The sequence below is a fragment of the Camelus ferus genome, chromosome 9, assembly GCF_009834535.1.
Source record: "Camelus ferus isolate YT-003-E chromosome 9, BCGSAC_Cfer_1.0, whole genome shotgun sequence".
Lineage (NCBI taxonomy): Eukaryota > Metazoa > Chordata > Mammalia > Artiodactyla > Camelidae > Camelus > Camelus ferus.
The window spans coordinates 18,668,098-18,689,888 of NC_045704.1; the positions used below are offsets into that span (position 1 = coordinate 18,668,098).

The 21,791-nt window shown below is 47.3% G+C and overlaps 1 protein-coding gene across 3 annotated transcripts in view; it reads right to left on the minus strand.

Annotated features, from left to right (window-relative positions):
• The window catches only part of SAMD4B (sterile alpha motif domain containing 4B), a 35,766-nt gene extending 17,791 nt beyond the window's left edge, over positions 1-17,975 (minus strand). The window contains exons 1-2 of one of the 3 annotated variants that reach the window (XM_032486055.1): positions 17,819-17,975; positions 5,155-5,379 (exon numbers count right to left, since the gene is read on the minus strand). Coding sequence is in view for 2 of the 3 variants with exons in the window: in XM_032486054.1 (XP_032341945.1) it covers positions 4,977-5,172 (196 nt within the window). In the remaining variant the exon portion in view is untranslated. Of the gene's footprint in view, positions 1-4,976; positions 5,380-17,818 lie in introns of those variants that run through there. The other 2 variants (XM_032486054.1, XM_014553523.2) reach the window with 2 other exon arrangements.
• Positions 17,976-21,791: the final 3,816 nt, after the last annotated feature.

Genomic DNA, 21,791 nt, shown 5'->3' on the forward strand with positions numbered 1-21,791 from the left:
ATCCTGCAAAGCACCTGACATGTGTTAAGCCCTCCACGAATTCTAACTATTATTGTCCTTGTTCCTGGTTTAAGATCTAGAGCCCACGCTATTTCAGGGCTGGAGGGAAGAATTCACATAGGGCACATCTGGGCCTCCCCCTGCAGATTACCGACAGGGGTGGGGAATTTTATGCAGTTGTTTACCAAAAACAGACACATCTCCAGTTCCTCTGAGCTAGAGACACAACAAGCAATGATGAAATTCTGGAGGTGGGCGGGTAGGGGACGGGACTGGGGAATGCCGTGACGCCAGTGACTGCTTCTCACCAAGCTGCAAACCTGGACTCCAGAGAGGATGAGGGAGACTGCGAATATGAGTGCTCTCCTTGGCCAGGTGACCAGAGTTAAGTGGGTCATGACCCTGGGTCCTGGCAAGTCACAGGAGCCAATATATACCTTGGAGACTGCCATAAGAGCAAACCCATTTTTATGTGCTGGGCTGTTGCAACAAGTGTGGCAGCCTCAGGCACCAGTCAGAGGGGCTGGGGTTTGGCTCCAAACATGCCCTTCTATGCCTCATCCCAGCTCGCACAAACAGGGGAGGGCTGGGGGCTCACATTTTTGTTTGATGAACTATGTCAGTAGAGCTTGGAAGGGGAGGGTGGAGGCATCAGAGTTGAGCTCGGGTGACTCACTGAGACACAGCCCCCTCTTGACCTCAGTTTCCCCACCCAGATTCAGTAAGCCAGAGAGGGAGGCTTAAACCTGCTGGATACAGGGACTCTGACTCAGAGGATAGGAGGAGGGAAGAAATGCAGGAAATGTGGTTCAGGAAGCTATAGGACCAGGGAGGCAAGGGGATTTCAGCTTCCCTGACTCCACCCTTCTGGCCCACATCAGCATCAAGAAGGGAAGAAGAGGGTTAGGATTACTGTTAGAGCTCCAAGCAGGCAGGGAAGGCACTGAGAGAAGGAACGGGGATAATGACGAAGGGAAACCTGTGGCTTCTCTTTTCCTGTTCCAGTGACCCTTGGGGTGTTGCTTTTCTGTTCCCAGGTGTTGTCTCAGATTTGGCTTCTATGCAGCTAACACTGGCTGCCTGGGCTGGGGGACTTCGCTACCCTCTCTGAGCTGCTTCAGAGGAATGGACAGCACAGACCAGAGCCCTCTTCCACACCCCAACTTTCCACTCACAGTAGATCACAGGACAGTACCCTCACCACCTTCCTGGCCCACTCAGAACCAATGTTAGCATCATGACCAGTACTTCTCCACTGGATCAACACATGAGCCAAACAGCTTAAAAAACACCAGAATCTCTGGAGATAGGACCCAAACCTCAGATTCTTTTCATAAAGTGATTCTGACATGAAGCCAGGGTTGGGACCCACTCACCTAGATCGAGCCCTCTGCACTCAATGCTCTTTCTGAGGAGATGGGCAGGTGGGCAGCTCTGACCCAGACTCAAATCTGAGCCCAGGGTCTCCCTGGGAGAACTGAAGGAAGGAGCAGTTGGGTGGGTGGGACATGGAGTACAAACCCAGAAAAAGACAAAGGATCTGCCTCACTGTTCAGCCCTCCTGGCCTGAAGGGATCTGAAAAGCTGAAGAAGAGCTTCAGATCATGTATCAGGCAACTCTTATCCAGGAATTGGTTGACCAACTAAGATTCAGTCTGTGGGTAAGTGTACATCTTGGTGGGGAGGAGACAGAGATTCTCTGAGGGACCAATCCTATAAAATACTAAGAATTATTCCTATAGAAGAATGTGCTGGGACCCCTAACAAAGAAAGTAATATGCTTGGCTGTGGCTCTGCCTTCTTTGGTGCATTATTTCAGAGCCCAGGAGGCACTTAGAGAGTATCTAGAACAATCTCCTCACTGTCTAGATGTGAATCCTAGGACCCAAGAGGGACAGGGCTGGCCCAGGTCACAAGAGGTGTTAGTGGCAGAGCTGGATCTAGAACTCCCGGGTGTCCCATGACAAATGAATCATTTAGCAGAGCATCATCTCTCAAGCTGCCTGGTCAGCAGAAGAACCTGGGTGCTCATTACCAGGCCTCTCCTCTCAGGATTCTGATTTGGTGGGTATGGGCTGGGGGCCCAGGAATCTGACTTTCTCTCACCAGGTGATTCTGACGACGCAAAATGGGGTAACACAACGGGACGGGAAAGCCATAATAAACAGAAGAGTTAAAATGGAGGATGCAGAACTCCTCCCACAAGGCAAGCCCCCAAGCCCAGGAAACAGCTCCTTTCTTCACAAGTAAGACAGGGCGGCTGCTCTACTTGAGGGTAGGAATGAGACAGGAGACATAGGCCTCCTTAGTCTTGGGGCCCACATGTCTACTAGGGAAGAGGCATTCAAGGCTCTACAGAATTAACCTTTGTGATCACTTCCCTCTCCAGCCATACTTTACTCTAATCCTGGCAGGCTTCCTACTGATTCTGGAACATATCGCGACTCTCCCTCTCTTCCCCCTTTCTAAGTCTTCCCTAACTCTCCATCCACCTAAGTATCAGCTTGCTTTATTCTCACCATCTGACATGGGGCTGTAGCTAAAGACCTTGATTCATATATTCATTCATTAGTCAAGTCATTCCACAGCAATTCTCAAAGACAGGCCTTACCCCCAATATCTAATGCAAACCATCTGGGATGGTCCTCAGTATAAAGTGTACCAAGTCTTTGAAGGGCAATGTGGTAACAAAAAATATTTTAAATGTACATAACTTCAAACTAGCAGTCCCACAAAAATTCTAGGAATTTACCTTAGAGATGCTTAAAGGGTACTCATTATAGCACTCCTTATAAGAACACACCATGCAGTAGAGCCTACTGATCAAGAGCAAGAACTCTGAAGTCAAATTCCAGCTCCACCTCTGACTAGCTGTACAACCCAGGGCAAGTCACTAGTCTCTGCAGACTTCAGTTTCATTTGTAAAATGGGGGATTGTACGACCTTCCTTATAGAGCTGTTCTGAGGGTTATGAGTAATAAAGGTAAAGCACTGCTTGATACACAGGTCAGGCTCTCTGTTACCTATTCTTACCATCAAGCAGCCGTTAACAACAAGGTACATATGTATGTGCCAAATATGGAATGATCTTCAAGTAATACTGTTTAGTGAAAAAAGCAAATTGGTTAGTATGGGTGATATTCTGCTGAGTTAAAACAACCAAAAATGAAAAAGCTGGAAGGAGAACACGTATGTACTCACATGTGTACAGAGTATCTCATAAGACATACACAAACTGGGAATGTGGAAGTCTGGAAGGAAGACCCCACTTTTCACCTTTCATATGGTTTGATTTCTGGCAAATTTTGAAAGCAAAAGCAAAAACTAAAAATGCTCTAATAAACAGCAGTACCAGTGTGATTCTGACATACAGCCAAGATTGGCACTCAGTGCTCATCCAACTGTCTGCTCAGGATGGGGTGGTGGTGATGTGTAAGACACTGGCCTGCCACAAAGGAGCCCCCACTCTGGGGATGCAGACATACCACAACCACAGAGAGCAGAGGGGAGCTCTTCCTGGTGGGGAGGATGGGAGAGTTGTGAAACGGTTGAGCTCTGAGCCTGCTGTAGCCAAGGTGGGTCACTGCTGCTCACTGTCTGTCAGACAGGGACTTAAGCGGATGTGACTCCTGGCCTAAGGAACTGTCCTCCCCCACAACCATGGTGCTTCTGTGATGTATACATAAAGATTTAGAAAAATAAAGATGACTGTTGCTAAGGCAAATGTACCTGGGAAGATGAGGGAAGCCAGGCAAATCTGTGGGTCCCCAGGACCCAAGCCTAGCAGCCCATGCTGATTTCCTTACCTATAAAATGGGGACAGTTTCACTACTTATCTCATGGGATTGTTGTGAACACTAAACGAGCTACTGACAATAAAAACAACCGACATTTATTGAGTGTTTACTACATGCCAAGCACTGTTCTCAGAGCTCACAATTAACCTAGAAGGTAAGCACAGGTATCATCTTGATTTTAAAGATGAGGAAACCAAGGCTCAGAATGGTTAAGATACTTGGTTATACGGTAAGTGACAGAACTGAGATTTAAACCTAAAAGTCTGACTCTAGAGCCACCAAAAAATACTGCTTTCAAAGTTGCTATATAAGTAAAGCCAGTACTTGGCTTGTAGAGGCTCACTGTGAACTGTTATCATGGGGAAGAAGGTGGGAAAGGTTTGGAAACATTCTCTATGAGGTCCCTGGGTCCCTTCCCCAGCTAGCTTTCAGGTGCACATTAACTCGCCCTCTTCTTTGGCCTCCATCTCTCCCACCTGTCACCAAGGTCAACAGCTCTCCATCCAGCCTTATGGAGGACCAGAAGATCAGAATGGCTTCAGCGATGCCCCTGGAAATGGTTCTCTGGACTGACTTCTGTCTACACCTGGGGCCCTAGAGAGAGGTTCTAGAGAACCCTAGCTCATCTACCCTAATGCCAACCTCACGGGATAGAGAGCACTTCTCTACTTGAGTGCTCAGGGAACTGATGTGGATTATATCTAAATTCAAAACTCTCTTCAAGCTTTTTATACCTTAAGTCCAACCTACCTTTGGAGGGGTAAAGAATAGTATAAGATGACTTGTGAATTTTGGAAGAGTTCTAAAATTCCCTCCTAGCTCTGATGTCCTGGAGCTTGAGAAATGAATTAATGCTCATCTTCCATCCCCCTTTCATAGGTAATGATTTGAGCCTGTTCCTTTCAGCTGCCCAGACAAGCCATGCTATGTAATCTTTCCTCTGCTATGAGTAGTTTCCAGTTTGTACTACACTCCCCCAGGAGTCCCCGACTCCATGCCTGAGGATATTTGGCAACAAAGCCCCAGGTGAGCCATCATGATGACTTGGGAGGTCAGGGACTCCCCACCCACTAGAGCCCACATTTCTTAGCACCGTTGTTGGGTAGGCCTCCTCAGCCACCTGTTCCTGTTCCAGATCTCCCTCCTGCTGTGTTCCCATCTCTAGGGGTGGAGACTCACCAGCACTGTTGGCCTCCGACTCCAGCAGGTGAATGTCATTGCAGTCCGCCAGCGAGTGCTCCAGGCAGAGCTGCAGGAAGCGGGCCTGGGTGCGGGTGACCCGCTTCAGAAGCGACAGCAGGGCCACTGTCTGTTCGCACTCATTCCAGCCCTTGAACCAGCCAGCAAGGATGCCCACCTGGTCTCGGAACATCATGGTGCCAGGCCTGGGGCCAGGGTTGGGGGGACGGCGGTGGTGAGGGCCAGCGCCGTCACATGGTCTCGGCTCCGGACTCCTGTTACCTCTCCCCTGAGGACCAGGGATTGAGGACGTTCCCTGGCGTGGTGGCAATAGGTGGTGAGGGGAGGAGGACACCTGCTCACATTGGGGGAGGTCTTGGTCCAGCCACGCCTCTCCAGGCTCCTGGAAAAGGAAGCAAGGGAGTCAGATAGAATGAAAGGGCTAGAACTAGCCTGGTGAGTGTGGGTTGAGGGGGTAAGGAGGCCTCATGCCTTCCTCTTTCAGGGTATCTGCTTTGCTGAGCTCCTAGGAGAAAGATGAAGCCAACATGAGATACTAAACAAACTCTCTCCTCCAATCGACAGATCCAGAGAAAAGGCTTGACTGGGACTCAGAGACCTAGACTAAGAAGATGCTGCCCCTCCAGCCTCGCTGTCACAGGGCCAAAAGAAGTGGATTTAAAGCAGAGTTAGTTGGTAAGATTTTTTTAGAAACAGGAAATAGGAGAGGCTGCACACTATGGGAAGAATTCTAAATTAATGGAGACCTGGCCCCAGGTGACATGACTAAGCAGACATGTGACCCTGAGCATATGCCCTGACCCTGCTGGTCTCTGGCCACCTCCTCCAGGGGGTTGGACAGAGTGACTGCTCGCCTGCTGAAAGGACCTTATGGGCTCTTTGCATTATTTCAAGCTAAGATGCACAAAGCTAGGATATGAGTGGGTGGTGAGGTAGTGACCCTACTGCAGATCTCAGGTATGTGGATAGCTACCTGGTCAGTAATTGTCTGGGTGCCTAAGGGTAGGGGCATGGATAGAGGCCTTTTCAAAGATCTCCAACAGGCTGGAAGGATCTCGTCTCCTCCAACCCAGCTCTCCCACTCTGATCTCTAAGATCCCACCTATCTCTGCTCTGAAGTGAATCTCTCCCAGCCTTCTTCCTCATTCCCATGAAGGCTACTTCTGACCCAAGCCCTTTGGACTGGGAAGTCTCCTTGGCTCCCACAGATGCCAGACTGTCATCCAGACTCCAAAGAGCCAAGAGGATGCCAACCTGAGAAGGGGACACATCAAATGTCAAAACCTCCCAAGCAAGGTGTCCAAATTCCTCTCTTAGGCAGGAACTACACAGGAGCTGTGTCAACCGGGCAGACAACAGGCCTATTCTTCAGCTGACTGTTTTCTGGACAGTACTCTGAAGCCTTTTTCTAGGTTTCTCCAGCTCCAGGTCTCCACTCACATTTCCCCTGTCTGTCTCTCTTACAACCAGTACCCTTGGCTCCATCCCCAAACCACATTCGGCTCCATTCCCCTCTGGTTGCCAAGAGGACTGAGAACTCCATACAAAGACCTATTGAACTTGCTGGGCTCAGGTCTCAGGCAGCTACTGACATCTCCCTGAAGTTCCATGCTCCTGCTGAGAAGGGCTGTGAGATACACCTGACGATGGCTGTGACTCACCTCATAGATCCTCAGTGGGACATCTGAAGAGAGCAAACTCGCCTGGCTGTTAATCCCTTTGGCTATAACAAGGAAAAGCGTGGGGGAAAATGAAGTCTTGCTCCAAGTTAAACAAGTTTCCCAGAAATCTTTTAAAAAGGGAACTCAAAATAAATAAATACATAAATAAAATAAAAAATAAAAAGGAAACTCAAATGTTGCCTCCCTGACTTAAAATCCTCCAAAGACTTCCCACTGCACTTAAATAAAATGCCTACAGGACCCCCTGCAAGGCTCCTGTGGCCGCTCCAACCTCATTCTGTAACAAGTTCTTTCTTGTTCACTGGAATCCTCTTCCCCCAGACCTATCTATGGCTGGCTCCTACTTGTAACTCAGGTCTCAGCTCAATGTCACTTCCTCATAGAGATCTTCCCTATCTAATCTAAGGAGTCTCTCCCTCTCTGTCACTCTACTATATTAATTCTATTTCATTTATTCTATATAATTTGGCACCCTCAGATATCATCTTATTTATGTTTGTTGTTTCTCTCTTCCCACCAAAATGCAAGCTATACAGCTGTCCAGTGCCCAGAACAGTGACTGGCACGTAGAAGGTGCTCAACATAAATTTACTGAATGAATGAATGAAGAAGAAGGCGAGCATGGAAGCCACACTAGGGACTTCTTCAGCCCTTGGGGGAGAAGATGATAGAAAGAATGGCCCAAAGGATGGTAAAGGGATATGGAAACCTTGTCCCAAGAGAAAAATTTGAAGGCACTGAGGAAATTTCCCCTGGGAAAGAGAACACTCAGGAGGAATGGCATAACTAACCTCAAATATCAAATAGCACACAGAAGAGGAATTAGATTTATTTACTCCAGGGGAGACCCAGGGTAGATGGCTCTAAGTGAGAGGCAACAGGAGATACGGGAAACGCTTAAAAGTCAAGAAAATTCAGTTCTAGTCTTGCCCCAGCTACTGATTCATTTTAATCTTTGAGGTAGTCTGTTTTCCTTCTCTAGAATGTGTGAGATAAGGAGCTAGACTGGATCAGACATGACAAATGGGTTTTACTTCACAGGCTAACTCCAATCGATTGGTAGTGGTTGCCTGGAAAACTGTGGTGAGAAGGATCCTGAAGAAATGAAGCAATGGGAATATCCATCAATGGAGAATGATTACTAAATTGGAGTATACCTCACATCAGCGGATATTATGCAGTAATTAAAAACATGCTTGATTCTGATAGCAGAATACACACATAAAACCTATACCTATGTATAGTGTTTGATCTTTAACTACCAACCTGAAGAAATGTCCTTAAGTGGACAGTAATATGTACAATATAATGCCATTTTTGTAAAATGAAAAAAAAAAACCCTTATATATCTTATATATGAATATCTATGTATGTATATATAGAGAGAAATGTGTAGAATGATACATCCTATGTTGTTCACTTTGGTTATCTTGGAGAGAAGGAGAAATTATTAACACTCTCTTTGTATAACTTTGTACTATTTCACTAGTTGCAAGTGAATACATATTACTTTTGTAATTTTTAAAGACAAATTTAATAAAAAAAAAATCTAAGGCTGCATTCTTCTTTCTGGTTCAGTGAGAAAGAGTACTGTGATTGATTACCAATGTTTGCCCTGGACACAGGACGAATGAGTGGTAGCTCATATGCTAGAAAAAATCAGTTTCCCTTTCCAGCTCCAGTATTTTGTGGCTTTCAGTCCTAAGGAGACAGCAGCTGCCTCAACAGAAGGAAGAATTTTAAAATAATGTTTCTGTCCAAGAATGGAACTGGCTGCCATGTGAGGAGGTAATAAGCTCCCTGGCTGCTGGAAGTGGTCAAGCAGAGGCTGGATGAACATCCCTTGGGAGTGGGAGGGATTCCTTCACTGGGTGGCAACCCATAAGATAGAAGGACATGTTACTATTTCAGAAGGAACATTTGTGACTGGAGGTTTGCTATGCCAACAGCATTTATGGCAAAAAGATGACCATATCCACAAACAGACCAAAGCTGTGCACACTCTTTCCTATAAACACTTTTACTAGGTTGTTACTTTTCCTAAGCAACAGTACTGTGACCCCCAAACTGTTGACTAAACATTAATCCAGCTTCTTCCCTCAAGTCAAATGCTAGAAGCAAAGCTTTGGGACACAGCAGGATCTCAAACATGATGCTTACAACGCTAGGGTTTCAATGAAGCAGGCTGGTGAGGACTACGGTAAGTTAGAAAGCACACACCCTGTCTAAAGAGAGAAGTTACTATTTAGCCTTAGTCAACTGCTGCCACGTGGGAAAGTGGGTCTAGTACTGTTAGTGCTTAGATTTTCTTTTTTTGGTGGTGGGGGGGAGGTAATTAGGTTTTTTTTTTAAATTTTTATTTTTTTATAGAGGTACTGCAGACTGAACCCACAATCTGGTGCATGCTAAGCACATGCTCTTCCACTAAGATATACTCTCCCCCTAGATTTTCTTTTTAAGAGGAGCCAGAAATCTGGATTTTTAAATCAAATTTCCCTATTTTTAAGTGTTGGGAACTAATTCACATTCAAACAGCAACAATGAACCACTATACAGAACAAACAAAGCCTGTGGCCTGCAGTCCTTGGACCAGATAGACACAAACTCAGAAAATACCAGAAGTCCCCTAACTTTCCCTCCCTAGGCCTAGAGAAGGGCCTACACCTTCATGACTGGTATAGAGGATCTAGTGCCCAAGGTGGTTTGGATAGTCTTCAGTAAACACTGGGGCTTTAGGTAACAGTCATTTTAAGAATTAAGTCATTCCTAAAGGAAGGGTTTCTATGTTTTGGACAGGAAAAGGATGCTGGGTGTTTGGTCTGAATGGTGACTGGAGAGGAGAACTGGTTGGCCTTCTTCCATCAAAGGGTTAGAGGCCCCCAGTTATTTCCTATCCTGGGTGCTTGGCAACAGTGAGAAAGGAAGACCTGGCTTGGTGAGATCAGCCAGGGAAAAGGCATCAGCATTGACTATGTCAAGGCATCGTACTGTGGTAGCACCTTACTATGATATATTCTGAGGGGATTTATCTGCAAAATATCCATTCCCATCTACCGCTACCAGCCCCCTAAGCTCCCTTCGGAGAATTAACTGTCTTTCTTGGATCCAGGAGTAGACATGGAGTAAAGTCTGGCCAAATAAAGTCCTTCTTAGACTTTTGCGGGAACTATAGGGTAAAATAAGTTCTCGGTTAGGGTTGCTCAGATTACACAACGTCTGATATTTCTGATTGCCACTTCTGCTACCTCACAGTGAAAGCCTATCTCAGAATGAAGCCAATACAGATGAAAGCAGTCAAGAGAAGGGGAAAAAAGAGAAACCCATTCACATCATTTGAAGACTATCTCCAGCTAGCCTGTAGCCTCCGACCCCTCGTCTCCATGCCAGGCTTTTCAGTTACATGGACCAAATTCCTTTTTGGTTGAGGCCAGTTTGAGCTGGGTTTCTATCATTTAAAGTTTCAACTTTAAGCCTTGACTGCTTCCATGCAAGAGAATTAACTGACCACTGCTCTGGTCTCTTTATCCTCATGTGACCAAAAATGACTCCCTGTCCTTGAGAAAAGACACTAGAGGGGAACCTCTCAAACAGCCCAACAATCTGGCTGCCATATTTGGTCTGTAAGAGACCAAGTAACCTTCTTGAGAAGCATCTTCCAACCCTGGAGGGTGGGAAATGCAGCCAAAAATTGGCAAAGAGGTTCCAGGAAAAACTATCCACTGGGCTCTTTCTTTGGCCCCAGTGAGAAGCAGCTCACAGATAGGAGGCACCTCTGGAGGTAGGCTCTCTTCATTCAGAAGCAGCACTGTGGAGTTAGTCAGACCTGGCTGAAACCTGAGATCTCCTACTGATACTTACTGTGTTGAGTTGTGTTGCAAGTAACTCAGTTTCCTCCTCAGCCAAGCTTGTTTTAAGAATGAAGTGAAACAATGTATATAAAGAAAATTAGCATGATACTTCACCTCCTCATACATCATATATTGTCATGTCAAGCCTTGTGCTAACAGCTTTCCATGGATGAGTTCATTTGATCTCGAACACTATATACATAATGTACATATGTATACCAAAATTATTCTCATTTTATAGATGAAGAAACTGAGACACAGGAAAGGTTAAGTCACTTACCCAAGACTACCACAACTAAGCTGAGATTTTCAAGGCTAGGCAGTCTGGCTTTAGAGCTCTTGCTTGTTCCTGCAAATAATGTCACAGCCTCCCGTAAGTTCCCTTCCACAGCCTAGAAAATTGGGCCTAAGGGCACACCCTTTAATGCCAACGTCTCTGGACAAATAAGGGAGGGTCCTACTAGCTATCCCACCCATTCCAAGCCCTTCTAGAGCACCCACCCAGGCCTCTGAGGAACTGACACTTCGTGAACAAGTCAATAGGCTAGTTACCTAAGGTTAACTCACTATCTTGACTTAACAGGAGAATGTCAGAAGCCAAGGAAGCCCAACTTCTCTCTTCTGAAAAATCAACCATTATTTTCAGAAACTCCTGAAATAAATATATAAAATATGTATATTATTGCCTCAGCCAAGAATGAAGCTTTTGTATGAATAGCCCTGGGGAAGCGAGGGAGAGAAGAGGAGAAGCCAGGCAGGCCTCCTGGAAGATAACACAGTCTGGGAAGCTCTGGGACACCTATATAACTCTGGGCAAGTGATTTCACCTTGCCATGCCTGTTTTCACAGCTGTAAAATGGGTTTAATAACAGTACCTGAAGGGCTGTGAGGCATAAATATTCTCATAGAACTTTTAGCTATTATCATTCTGGGTTCCTCTTCCTCTAATCCCATCACGAAGTTCTGTTTTCTCTACACCCAAAATATATCAGCATCTCTCCATTTTTACTACCACCACCATATTCAGGTCACCGTCCTTTCTCATCTGGACAGAAGTACTGTCTCCTAACCCACCTCCTGCTTCTATTCCTGTCCATTTTCCTTGCAGAAACCAGTGAACTTTCTTAAAAACAAAAACAGGGGGATGGGTATAGCTCAGTGGTAGAGAGCATGTTTAGCATGCACAAGGTCCTGGATTCAATCCCCAGTACCTCAACTAAAAACAACAACAACAGTCATGTCACTATCTTCCTTTAAAAATCCTCTAATAGTTTCCCAATGCTCTCAAGTGGAAATGTAAACACCTTACCATGGCTCACAAGGCCCCACATGATCTGGCCTCTGTCAACCACTCCAAGTTTCTATCTCTTCTGCCTCACTTATGTTCCATCCACACCGATCTCCCTGCAGTTCCTTGAACACATCTCAGGGTTTTTGCACAGGCTGACCCCTCTACCTGAAATGTTCTTCCCCAGATCATCCCGTGGCTGGTTCCTTCTCATCAATCAGATCTGGGTTCATGTGTGCCCCAATCTTCCTCATCTCCCCAGTAAGAAGGAGTCTTTGGCCTGATAATTATTGTCAAAAGGTGTTTCTTCAAAGGCTGCAGCTCTTCCAGAAATGCCTAGACTGTAAGATTCACGAGGGAAAGGAAGGCTGTGGCTGTCTTATTTATTCACTGTTACATTCTCAATTCCTAGCATAGGACCTGGCACATAACAGACCCTTGAAACACATTTGTGAAAAACTTCTCCACCTTAAAGCAGTCCTTTCTCCACATGTAACGCTTAGATTAGAATGCCCAACTCCCGTATCTTCCCACAACTGGTGCCTTCTCATCTTTCAGGTTATCAGGTTCAATTGCCACTTCCTCAAAGAGGCCAATTCTGACCACCCTGTGTACAGTGGCCAACCCCTTCCCCTACTCCCCGCCTTCATACTGTTTCACTGTTTTAATTCCTTCATAGCACATATCACTGTCTGATTTCTTCTGTTTATATATCACCCCTCCATCAGAATATAAGCTTCAAGAATTTCAAGACCTTGACTGTTTCATTCATTGCTGTATCTCCAGTACCTAGAAAAGTGCCTCCATAAATTGTTTAATTGCTGGAGACATTTGAGAATGCAGATTCTGTATACTGATGTTCTGGTACTTGCTCTCAACCAGACTCTATTCAACAAATAAAACAAACAAAACTTGACTAACAGTAATCTACTTAACCCTCTATAAAGTTCTGAGCCCTGAAAATCCAAAGCTGAGGTAGGGAACTGAACACCAGTACTCTTGGATTCCACTACCCCAAGGCTACTACCCAAACAGGCCATTCATCTCATTCTTTTCTCTCCCACTGAGATCCTGAAGGAAAGTCTGATTGGATCAGACTAGTCACAAACTCTCTCTCTGGATCCAAACAATCATACAGACCTGAATGACTGGGGCTAGGGAACAGTGAGGAGGATTACTATCAATACACAGAAAGATCATGGGATGGAATCACAGTGCTATCTGGCTCAGCAAGAAAGTTCCAGAGTAAAGAACCAAAACATGTCTTTAAGGATCTTCTGTCACCATTTCACACTTATCCAGGGAAGAAACTGTTTTCAAACTGGGGCTCCCAGGAAAGAGTTGTCTTTCCACTGAGGCTACTAAGGAGGTAGGGTTTAAGCCACAGGTTGCTGAGGGCCATCTTTGTTGCCATAAGGCAGAAACCAGTTGAGGATGAAGGTTACGTCAGTGGAGAATGAGGAGAGATTACTGGGAAGATTGTCTGAACTCCTGGAAGCTACTAGGTATGAAGCCATCCTGGTTTTGGACTTTTCAGTAACATGAGCCAATTAATTCTCTTTTTTTATTAAACCAGTTTGAGCTAAGGTTCTGTCACTTATACCTTTAGAGCCCTGGCTGATATAAGCTTGCTTTCTTTTTTTTTTTTTTTTTGGCTAACACTGAGCACTTAGGTACAGGACATTGTTCTAAGTATTTTCTACATATTAACTTCTTTAATCCATATAATAGTTCTATGAAGTAAGATATTATTACTTTCATTTTTTATCTGTGGAAACTAAGAATGGGAGAAGTTAAATAACTTGTCCTAGGTTACAAAACGAGTAAGCAATGATGTGGGATGCAAAGCCTGTCTGGCCCCTGAGTCTGCATACTTAATCACTACACTACAATGCCCCATTGCACCCAACCATGTCTGAACAGAAAATCCAACTCTCTGACTTCAAACACTATCATCTTGGGATGTACAGAACTCAGAGACCTTCTATTTGTGCCACCTGTCCTTAATTTCATCCTTTGTAAAATAAGGATAATCATAATTTACCTACCTTATAGAGTTCTTATGAATATGAGATAATACATGCGAAGCACTTAAACAGTGACTGGCAGATAGTAATTACTTAATAAACACTGGTCACTAATATTACTATTCCTTGGGTCATCAAAGTGCAGCTGACAAATACAATGCAGATGGAAGAGATCTGTTTTCTTTCATCTTTGTCCTTTAGGTGAAGAGAAGAGATGCCACTGAGTGAGACATGAAGAGTCTTTTTTGTCTTTGACCCATTGCATAAGCTGCTTCCTCTGCCTGGAAGGCCACTCATCATTGTCTCAACTGTGGACAGCACCCAGCTTAAATATCACCTCTTCTGAAGTCTCTCCAATAAAGGGTGTCTTCTCTCACTGCTGAATTTCCACAGTGAGTATATAATTTGTATCTCATGTTCTAACTCATCTACCTGCCCAACCCCACGACTGTACTGTGAGCTCCCTGAAGGCAGGCCCCAGTGTTTACCTTGTGATCTTTGTTTTTTCTTCTCAATCTTAGAGAGAAACAAAATCCCTCAGAGAAAGCTGAGAGCCCTGTAGAGGTCCCAGACATATACAGGCTGAGAGGGGCTGATAAGTCAACTAGGTTAGGGTGAGACAGATCACCAGGAATAGGACGTGGGGTAGCTCAGAATCAGGGAACAGCACAAATAGAAGTTCCACAGGTAAGAGAAGGTGGGGCAGACAGCTTCTCCTAGGAGAAGAGGCAAAAGGGGCTGGAGAGAGAGAAGAAAGGAGGTTAGATTTTATGAGCAGTGAGATCTAAGGAACTTAGAAATTTCTAGGCAGGAAAGAGCTGCCCATTTGCCAATGATTCCCAGTAACACACAGAGGGCAGATCCTACCTTGTGGGATTCAGTAAGGAACAAGCTACATCCCAGTATTTTCTGAACTCCCAGTCCAGTGAGGGTGAGTGTGCAAGTCCATGAAAAACTACAAGGGAGAAGGTGGTGGTGCTCTAAGAAGTACAATGGAGGGCTCTGGGCAGTAAGACACACAGAATGAAAAGATGAGGGTGCCTTAAGGGGAGGGTGCTTATGTGGAGGGTAGATGAGGAACAGATAAGAAGAGATGGACATGTGTGTTCAAGGAGGGAGCAATTTGGAGCAGAAGCACCAAAGGCTAGGGGATGGGTCGAAGGAGTGGAGGAGAAGCCAGGAGGAGAAAGTGCTGAGGAAGGTGTGAAAGGGAACCACTCAAAGGCAGAATCTGAGTAACTGCTCAGAGGGTGGGGTAACCCTGTGGAGAAGCCAGAAACCTTTCAAGGAGGGTTAGGAATCTTCTGGAGGGTGGGTACTTCACAAAGGGGACTCCCAGGAAAATGAGGGTGGGTACTAGGGCACAGAGGCACCTTCCAGGGGGCTTTCTGTGAGGAAAGGGAAATCCTCTTAGAGAGCAGTAGTTCTCAAACTTGAGTATGCAACAGAATTACCAGGAAGGTTCCTGGTAGCTGGGCCCTGCTCCCAGGTTTTCTGATTCAGTAGGGTCTGGTTGGGACCCAAGAATCTGCATTTCTAACAAGTTCCCAGGTGATGCTATTGCTGCTGGTCCAGGGACAACATTACTGTAGGGGAAGGGATTCTTCTGTGAGGAGGCCTCAAAGGGGAAAAGTACTGAGAAGCCTTCTGAAAGAAAAATGGGGGGCCTTCAAGAAGAGCCCAAGGAGAGTGTTAACAGTCTTTCAGTCTCCAAAGATCTGAAGGGAGGCGTCTATGAAGACGGAACCTAAGAAAAATGGTCTGAGAGAAAGATCTCTGACAGCTGGGATTTCAAGCGGTGAGGGTATCTCTCGAGGATCTTTTTAATAAAAGGGGACACAGAGGCTCTTGAGAGGGGGAATCTGGAGGATGCTAGGGGCCTATGATGAAATAATAGGGAAGGGAAGCTCAGGTTTGACAAGGATCTCTAAGCTAATTTCTGAGGAAAGGGAATGGAGGAGATCAGAGGATGTAAATATGGGTTCTAAAAGGGTCTGTCTGATAGGGCCCTGAATAAGTATGTCAGTATGTATGTCAGAGGAAGAATCTGAGAGAGAGGTCTGAGGAAGTCTCACAAAGTGCTGGGGTGGCTGATGTACAGCAATTTTGGAGAAAATTCTCTAAAGGGTGTCTGGGGAGGTGTGGTCTGCTGCAAGAGATTCTAGGTCTACTGGAGCAAGACGACAGAGGTCTTTTTAGGAACAACTCTCAGAGAACTCAGATGAGAAATCTCTTGAGTAAAGTCCTCAAAAGGATATATGGGGAAGGTGAGTCTTCTGAGGGGAATGTGGGAATGTCAGAGTAGAGGGTTTTTCAGAAAGAATTCTGGGACTTTCTAAGAAAAGGAGCTCAGAGTTATTCTGAAGCAAGACTAGGTGGTGGTAGGGGTCTCCTATAGAGGGTTCTAGAGGATTTGAAGGAAACTGTGAGGGAGAGTTCAGGGAGGGAAATAATCTAAGAAAAGTCCCTTAGTAAGGCAAGAGGTCTCTGGGTGATGATTCAACGGGTTCTGGGGGTTGTTGGAAGGGTCTCTTGGAGGGACTTCAAGGGCATATCTCAGAGGACTCAAGGGAATTGCTGGGGTTTCTGAGAAGATATGAGGAGGTCCCAAGAAACTGCACCCCAGAGGTGTCATAAAGAGGATCTTAGGATTTACAGGGGTTGTGAAGATCTTTAGAAAGCTGATCTGAAAGGAGATCTAAAAGGAGGGATTTTGAGAGTTACCTAAGGGGGGAGGTTTTGAAAATATCAGAGAAAAGGGGGAGAGGGTTAGAAAATATCTGAAGTTAGGAAATTTTTTGGAATCCTGAAGAAGCAATTTGGGAACATTTCGTGTGGGTTACTGGGAAAGATTTGGGATACTAAACAGGGGTCAGAAGAGGCTTGTGGCATATGGGAGAAGAGTTCTCTGTAGATTTCAGGGAATCTCTGAAGGAGATTTTTGGGATAAGTGAGGAGGGTCCCAAGGGGAGACTTTGGGGGGATGCCAGGGTGATCTCTAGGGCATTTCAGGGTGGTGAGATCTGGGGAACATTAGGAGGTCTTTGGCAGAGATTTTTTGGGACCTGTGGAAGAGTCTAAAAGGATGATTTTTGGGATATATGAAGGGCAATGTTTAAGGGAGATTGGGAGGGAGGGGGGCACCAGGAGAGTTGTGGGGATCCTAAGACATTTCAGAGAGTTTCTGAGTAAGATTTCTGGGGGACACTGGGGGCATCCTGGAGGACTCTGGGAGGAGAGGGCCTCTGAGATTTGGGGGCTATGAACGGAAAATCTCCCAGGCGATCGCTGCTAGGTGGGAGGGAAAATTCTTGGGATGCGTGAGAGGGAGGTCTGGGGGAGATTGTTGGGCTATGCGAAGTAGGTCGTTGGGGGAGATTTCTGGAACATACAGGTCAGGAGGGGGTTTCGGGGAGTCTCTGAAGGAGATTTTTAGGGAGGCTCCTGGAGAAGATATCCGACATATATTGTTGGAATACGAGAAGAAGCCTGGGGGAAAGATTTTTGGATAGAGGAGGAGGACGAGGGAGCTGGGGCCAGAGGGAGGTTCTCTGAGTAAGATTCCTGAGGCTTATGACGGGGTCTGGAGCAGACGTGGAAATATCTGGGGTGGTCTCTCGGGATACCTTTCGGACGGCGTTCGGGCGGATTCGGGGGGTCAGTGGGCGTGCCCACCAGGAGGTGTCTGAGGTAGACCTGGGGGGTCACGAGGAAGGGCCGGATCCCAGCCATCCCGAGGGGCAAGGATTTCGCGGAGAAGCTCGCGAAGCGGCCTGTGAGGGCGACTCGGAGGCGGGGGATTCTCTCGACGGCCGGGACCCCCGAGGCCCGCGCTCCGCGCCCACAGCCGCCGCCCGCGGCCCGGGGTCCCTGAGGGGGCGGGGCCGCCCGCGCGGCCTGGGGAGCCCCGAGGTTGAGCCCCGAGCGCCCTGACCCGCCGCCGCCCCGCGTCCGCCCGACCCGGACCGTCACTCACCTCCTCGGCCTCCGCCGCTGCCGCCGCCGCCGCCGCCGCCCAGGCCTCCTCAGGCAGCAGCCTCCGTCGTCGCCCCCTCTCCGGGCCGCGAGCTCCCCTCCCTCCTCCCGCACCGACCACCGCCGCCGCCGCCGTCGCGCTGCGTCACCGCGCCGTGCGTCACCGCCCCTGGCTCCGCCCCGACGGGACCGCCGCGCGCCGGTATTAGCTGACGCCGAGGTGACGAACGGCGCGCCCGCCAACGGGCGGCGAGGGCAGCCCGAAGGGCGGGAGGTGTGCGCCGATAAAGGCGGGGTCGTGGAGGAGAGGGGGGCCGCGGGGGTTGAACGAGGCCCACGAGGCCCGCCCCCCGCTCAGTGGGATTGGTCAGCCTCGGGGCTGACGGGCAGTCGGCTCGGCGGGCGGGGAAGGGGCGGGGCGCGCGCGGCGTTGCCATGGGCAACGGTCCCGGCAGAGCCCGCGATTGGGCCTCCCGGCCCGCAGGGGGCAGTCTCTCACCGTCTACCTCAGCGACAGTGAGCTAAGTCACAATTCCTGATTCTGGCGTTCAAGGCCCGGCTTTCCGCCCCACTTGCAAGCCGCGTCCGAGGCCTGGGCCCGACCTGGCCCGGACTGTCCAGGTTCCGAGTTGGTACTCCGGCTGGGAGTCTCAACTTTCCCACCGCACCACTCTGTGAGCCTGACTGTCAAATGGGAGTAGGAGACGATGCATATAAAGCCCTAGACACAAAGCAGGCCGTCAATAAATGGGAGTTGTTGCTATGACTATTGTAATCTATTCATTCCATACACTGCCCTGGATTGGAGCGAACTAAGCAGAACCAGGGCCCTCATTCAGAAGGCTCCCAGGTGACCGAGACGTGACTTGTTAGAGGGACTAAAAGAATTGCTGTCGGAGTGGAATGTTGCGTTCAAGGGAGGGAGTGGTGGGAAATGAGCCGCGGCCAGAAGTTGGCCACTTGGGAGAGTTTGGACTCGTCCCGAGGGCAATGAAGAGCCATGGAAAGGCTTCAAGCCAAGGAGAGTAAGTGGGGGGTTGGAAAGATGTCCTTGGCTTCTATTTGGATGGAGGGACTAGAACAGGAGCTGTGAGTCCAGGGAGGCAGCTTGGGTGGGAGAGGGGAGTTTGCACCAGGGACGGACTGTGGGAAGGGGAGGAGGAATAGGTAAAAGGAATGAATGCTCAGGAGGCTGGGTGAACCTGCCCTAGGACTAGCTGGCCGCAGAGGGGAAGGGAGGGAAAAATCCAAGACAAGGTCCTCTGGCTGGAAGATTGGGGGTGGGTGGGTTTGGAGGCCTTCCCTGAGAAGGAGACAGAGGAGAAGCAGGTTTGGAAGATGCTGAGCCCAGCATGGGCCACCCAGCATCAGGGTCCAGACGGCTGCACAACTTCCGGGTCTGGGGCTTAAGGGAGAAACTGGGGCTGGAAACCAAGATTTGAGGATGATCAAAGATGGTAATTGAAGCTGTGGGAGTTAGTGACCTAGCCTGGGGAGGATATGAAGGATAAATGGAGGCAAGGACCAGACTCTTGAGACATACAAGGTTTGAGCAAAGGAATTGACACTCTCAGCGAAGATTGAGAAGGAGCAGTCACAGAGAGGAAGAAACCAGGAAAACAATGCATCTTAGAAGCTATGATGAAAGGCTATTTAAAAACAGGGTGGGGCAATATCATAAACTCCAAACACTACCGTTTAAACAACAACTTTCACACCATATAGAATCGTTGTGCTCCAAGGATGCTGGTTCATTTATTCAATAATATTTCTTGAGTACTTTAGACTTGCCAGGCACTGATTAAAGTGCTAAAAATTCAACAATGAACAAGGCAGGCAAAAATCTCTGTCTTCATGAAGCTTATACTCTAGTTGGGGGAAAAAAAACAAAACAATAAAAACCTACAATGTAGCTTGGTGATAAGCACTATGGAGAAAAATTAAGCAAGCTAAGGGGATGGAGAGGTAGAGTCAACACTATTTTAGATGGGGAAGGTCCTATTGGATCAGGTGACATTTGAACAGAAATTTGAAAGAGTAAAGGGGTGAACCAAGAAGGGAAAAAGGGTTCCAGAAAGAGGAACCTGCAAGTGCAAAGGCCCAGCGGCAGGATCACTCACAAAACCACAAAGAGGCTAGTGTGGCTGGAGAGGAGTGAACAAAGAGGAGAGTATTGAAAGGGACGTTCCAGGAGATAATGGAGGAGGGGTTGGTGGCAGATCACTTCATATTTTAAAGGCCACTGTAAGGACTTTTGCTTTTGCCCAAATAATATGGCAGCCATGAGAGGGTTTTGAGAGAGTAGGTATGTCACCTGACTGAGGTTTTATTAGGATCTCTCTGGCAGTCCTATGAAGAATAATGTGGGGAGTAGGGTGGGAGCAGGGAAACAGAGGAGGCTGCTGTGGGAGTTCAGGCAGGAGTTGAAAGTGGCAGGACCAGAATATGAGCTGTGGAGGGGGAGAAATGGGCCATTTCTGATTATATTTTGAAGTTCAGAGCTGACAAGTTCTAAGGTACATTGTCAGAGGAAAGAGAAGAGTCAAGGAAGACCAAAGCATCCAGACGGAGATGTCAGGTTGGCGGTTGGATATAAGAGCCTAGAGTTCAGGGTGTGGCCCAGGCTGGAGAAATAAGTAGGGTATCCCCTTTTGGAAACCAAGAGAGTGATGCGATCATCAAGAGGAGAAGGTGGCTGGAAAAGAGAAAGGGACCCAGGACTGAGCCCTGGGACACCCCACTATTAAAAGGAGGAATCAGTGTGAAAGGCTGAGATCCAAAGAGCTAGAGGAAGACTGGGTCAGGGTGGTGTTCTCGAAGCCAAGGGAAGAATGTGTTTCGGGGCACAGGGAGTGATGGATGGTGTCAGGCGCAGCAGATGAAGACTGAGAATTGACCATTAGGTCCAGCACCACCGTGGTCCTTGGTGGCCCTGACACTGTATGCCATTGGAGAAGGACAGGAGTGAGTCTGCTAGGAGAGTTAAAGAGAAAGTTGGGAGGAGAAATTGGAGGCAGTAAGTATGGATAATTCTTTCAAGAAGTTTTCTGAAAAGGGAAGGAAATGAATGGGCAGTGGCTGGATGGGAGATACGGTTTTTTGTTATTGAGATGGAAGAAATAACACTGTGTGTAGTCTGAGGAAAAAGATGGAGTAGAGATGAAGACATGGATGGTGCAGGGAGAAGGAGAGTAGCTGCAGTGATGCCCTTGAGTAGGTGAGAGAGAGAGTGGGATCCAGTGTCCTAGTAGAGGGTAGCAGGGAGGAAAAGATCTACCCACTACTGTAGACAGAAGCCAGCATAGTGGACCCGGCACAGTGGTCCCGGCACAGGGGCAGGGTGCTGGGTTCTGGGAAAATTCTCTATTGTTTGCTCATATTTTCTCACTGAAATACACAGGGATTTCTCATAAATTACTTCCCTTTTATTTCTCCTTTATATGACACTTAGGACATTGTACTGATTTTGGGGAGAATTTATGTATATCAGTAGGTTACCTCATCTAGGAATTTCATTTCAGGTTGGGAAAGGGGGCCACACAAAACGCTCTTAATAGAAAAGGAGGTACTGATCTGACGGAATTGAATACAACTATTGTAGGGCCCATCATAAGGCAGGCCCAGGTGGTTGAATAATTACAGGAAAAAATTCACCATTACTAGGATGCTGTGGAGTCACCTCTCTCTCCTCCACTGCCCTATCAATATAATAGATGGTTGTTTGACCATCAAACATCTCTAAGAAACCCTTTTCAGCTCTGGAATTAAAATATCCCAGATGGGGAGAAATCCAAGAAGGCTTCCTGGAGGAGGGGAGGAGCTAATGAATTCATTATTCTTTGCTGTGTATTGAGTGTGTCTACCAAGCTGGAAGACATGTGAAGCTGTTTTATCCTTATAACAATCCCGAATTAGAGGGGTGAAGTTACTTAGCTAGGGCCACACAGCAAGGCAGCATTTGAACCCTGGTCTGG